The sequence below is a fragment of the Limulus polyphemus genome, unplaced genomic scaffold (assembly GCF_000517525.1).
Source record: "Limulus polyphemus unplaced genomic scaffold, Limulus_polyphemus-2.1.2 Scaffold1702, whole genome shotgun sequence".
Taxonomy (NCBI): Eukaryota; Metazoa; Arthropoda; class Merostomata; order Xiphosura; family Limulidae; genus Limulus; species Limulus polyphemus.
The window spans coordinates 19,680-22,426 of record NW_013667312.1 but is presented as its reverse complement, the minus strand read 5'-3'; the positions used below and the strand labels follow the sequence as shown (position 1 = coordinate 22,426).

Here is a 2,747-nt window from a genome sequence, read left to right as displayed (position 1 = left end):
CACATTATAACGCCCCCACGGCTGAAAGGACGAGCATGTTTGGTGGTATGCGGATTCGAACCCGCGACCCTCAGATTGTGAGTCGAGCGCCTTATCCACCTGGCCATGCCAGGCCTCCTTCTAAAGAGACTTGCTTTTTATACATATTATCAAGCAGTTTCTGCTGTCGTTGTGCGAGTTAACCGTGGTGGGCAGAGCACAGATAACCCATTGTGTAGCTTTGTGGACCTGATATTAAAGTCTATGTCCCCCCCCCCCCAGTGGCACAGCGGAATGTCTTCGGATTTTTACAACGCTAGAAGCCGGGTTTCGATACCCGTGGTGGGAGAGCACAGATATCCTATTGCGTAGCTTTGTGCTTAATTACAAACAAACAATTAGAGTCTACTTCAAATATTTTCGGCTTACCTTATCTTTAATAAAGAATCTTTCAGCAAATTTCGTCTGTCGCACTCTTTACATTTTTATTTTTTTAACATAATACGTGGGTTGGGAACCTGGTGCAAAACCTGTGTTTAAAAAGTTCATCGCTGAAATTAGTGACCTTACTGTTACGTATAATTTCTGAACACAGTCCCTAAATCTTACTTTTAAATATATTTATATTTGCCATTGACGAATAACGGGATGTTTTTTTTTTTTGCATATGCTGACACAGTACAGTTTATTTTCAGAGCAAAGCCACATTGGGCTATCTGCCGTGTCCATCTGGGGGGGTGGGGGGGAATCGAATCCCAGATCTTAGCGTTGTAATTCCGCAGACTTTTAACACTGTCTCACCAGGGGGACGATACAGTAGAGATCTTAATGTCATTAATATGTAAAATGTTGATGGTGTAGTTGTGGTTTTGTTGATTATCTTATAACATAACGATGTTTAAAACTCCGAACATAATAATGCAATAATGTATAATATGCGGGCAGAGCACAGATAGCCCATTGTGTAACCTTGTGCTTAACTTCAAACAAACAAATATTAACAATATGTCATTAATCAAAAGAGGTGCCCCCCAGTGGCACAGCGGTATGTCTGCGGACTTACAACGCTAGAAACCGGGTTTCGATACCCGTGGTGGACATAGCACAGATAGCCCATTGTATAGCCTTGTACTTAACTTCAAACAAACAAATACTAACAGTAGTGGCTCCACGGAAACTTTGAAGGCTTATAGCGCTGAAAACTGGATTTTGATACCTGTGGTGGGTACAACACAGATAGCCGATTGTTTAGCTTTGCGCTTAACAAAACAACAACAACAACAAAGTTTTTGGTGTGCCTAGAAAGTTTGTGTTCGTTTTACGACCGAACACGTTTAAGTATCAACGTTTTTTTCTTTCCTCATTCCTTGCAGGACAGTGGACCAAACGTCATTGTCCAGCGACAGCCGGAAGACCTACAGGACCTAGCCAATACTAATCTTCAAATTCTGGAACCGAGGCTGGAGGAAGAAGAACAAGAGGCGATCTTGCGTCAGCTTTCTGAGCCAGGATTATATCTAGACCACGTTCTTAGAAACATCGACATTAAAGTGGAACCTTTTAGTAATTCCTGCCAGTATTCAGGCACCGTGTGCGAAGTAACTCCTTCCAACAAGAAAAGAAAGCGAAGACAAAACGATGAAGGCATATTTGCTCAATTACATAGCTCTTTACATCCATCTGGAGTTTCAGAAGTGTCTTCCTTAGCAGTGACAAATTCTACTGAAGAGTTTCAGATGGCACCTTCTACTCAATTTGGCTCTTCTTTCGCCCCTGATACATCAACCAATCAGCTTCGTCCATTGCAAATAGTAACCAGTCTCTCGACGTCTCAGTCTGACATCGTAACGAAAAATTACCAAGAAGGTTCAGGATGTGACAATACAAAAAATGGTAAGTCTTAGAATTCAATTCCAGTCATTGTATTGTTTGCTGAACCCATCGTAATGAAACAACGAATACAATCAAAACTAACACGATTTCTATGACAACCAATTTTACCCCATTTTGTAGAAACATGCGGGCTTACTTATTGGTTCATTCCAACAACTTACGAACGAGCCATTTAAAAATTTATATGATAATTTGTTTGATATACAATTGACGTCAAGGCCACAAAACCATTCTCCAAGTAATAATAGAAAATAAAATATTAATTTACAGAGATAATAGTTAATCGGATTTTTTGTAATTGCTGACATTTCTTTTTATAGGCATTGGGCAGGTCTTGAACGTTGTCATAAATGTTTTATATTTATAATGAAAATTGTAGTCTTGTGCTGCCACCTGTTCTTCAAACTGAATACTACAAATAAATATTTCCTAGTTTCTCTAGTGCTCGCTAGATAGCAAACGCTGTATGAAGGACGTTATTTTAGGTTAAACTATATTTCAAAACATTCACCTAGATATGATTTTTTAAAAACAAAAATCAGTTTTAGACTAAAAACTTTTTAAAAAAAGTCCCACTGGTATTAGATTCAGTTCGTAAACTATGGAAGGTTGTACCAAATACTTGCTAGATATATTTTGAATTAAATAACATGCTTTGGGGCGGGGGCAAATTTTGGTGGAAGCAAACTTTATGATGGCTTATATCTTGTTTTGTCTACAAAGCATAAATAATCATAAATAAGGATTTGCTTGTGTAGGCTAAACATGATCTCGTTGTGCTGATGGACAATAGCCATTATGCGCATCCGTTGGGGGGGGGGCAAGGGGGCACCTACCCCCTGGAAAATGAGTAACATAATTCTTTCTTTATTCAT

The 2,747-nt window shown here is 39.1% G+C and overlaps 1 protein-coding gene across 1 annotated transcript in view; it reads left to right on the top strand.

Annotated features, from left to right (window-relative positions):
* Positions 1–1,883, top strand: part of LOC106464624 — a 16,245-nt gene extending 14,362 nt beyond the window's left edge. The window contains exon 3 of the mRNA XM_013924779.2: positions 1,353–1,883. Coding sequence (XP_013780233.1) covers positions 1,353–1,883 — 531 coding nt within the window. The remainder of the gene's footprint in view (positions 1–1,352) is intronic.
* The last annotated feature ends 864 nt before the right edge of the window (positions 1,884–2,747 follow it).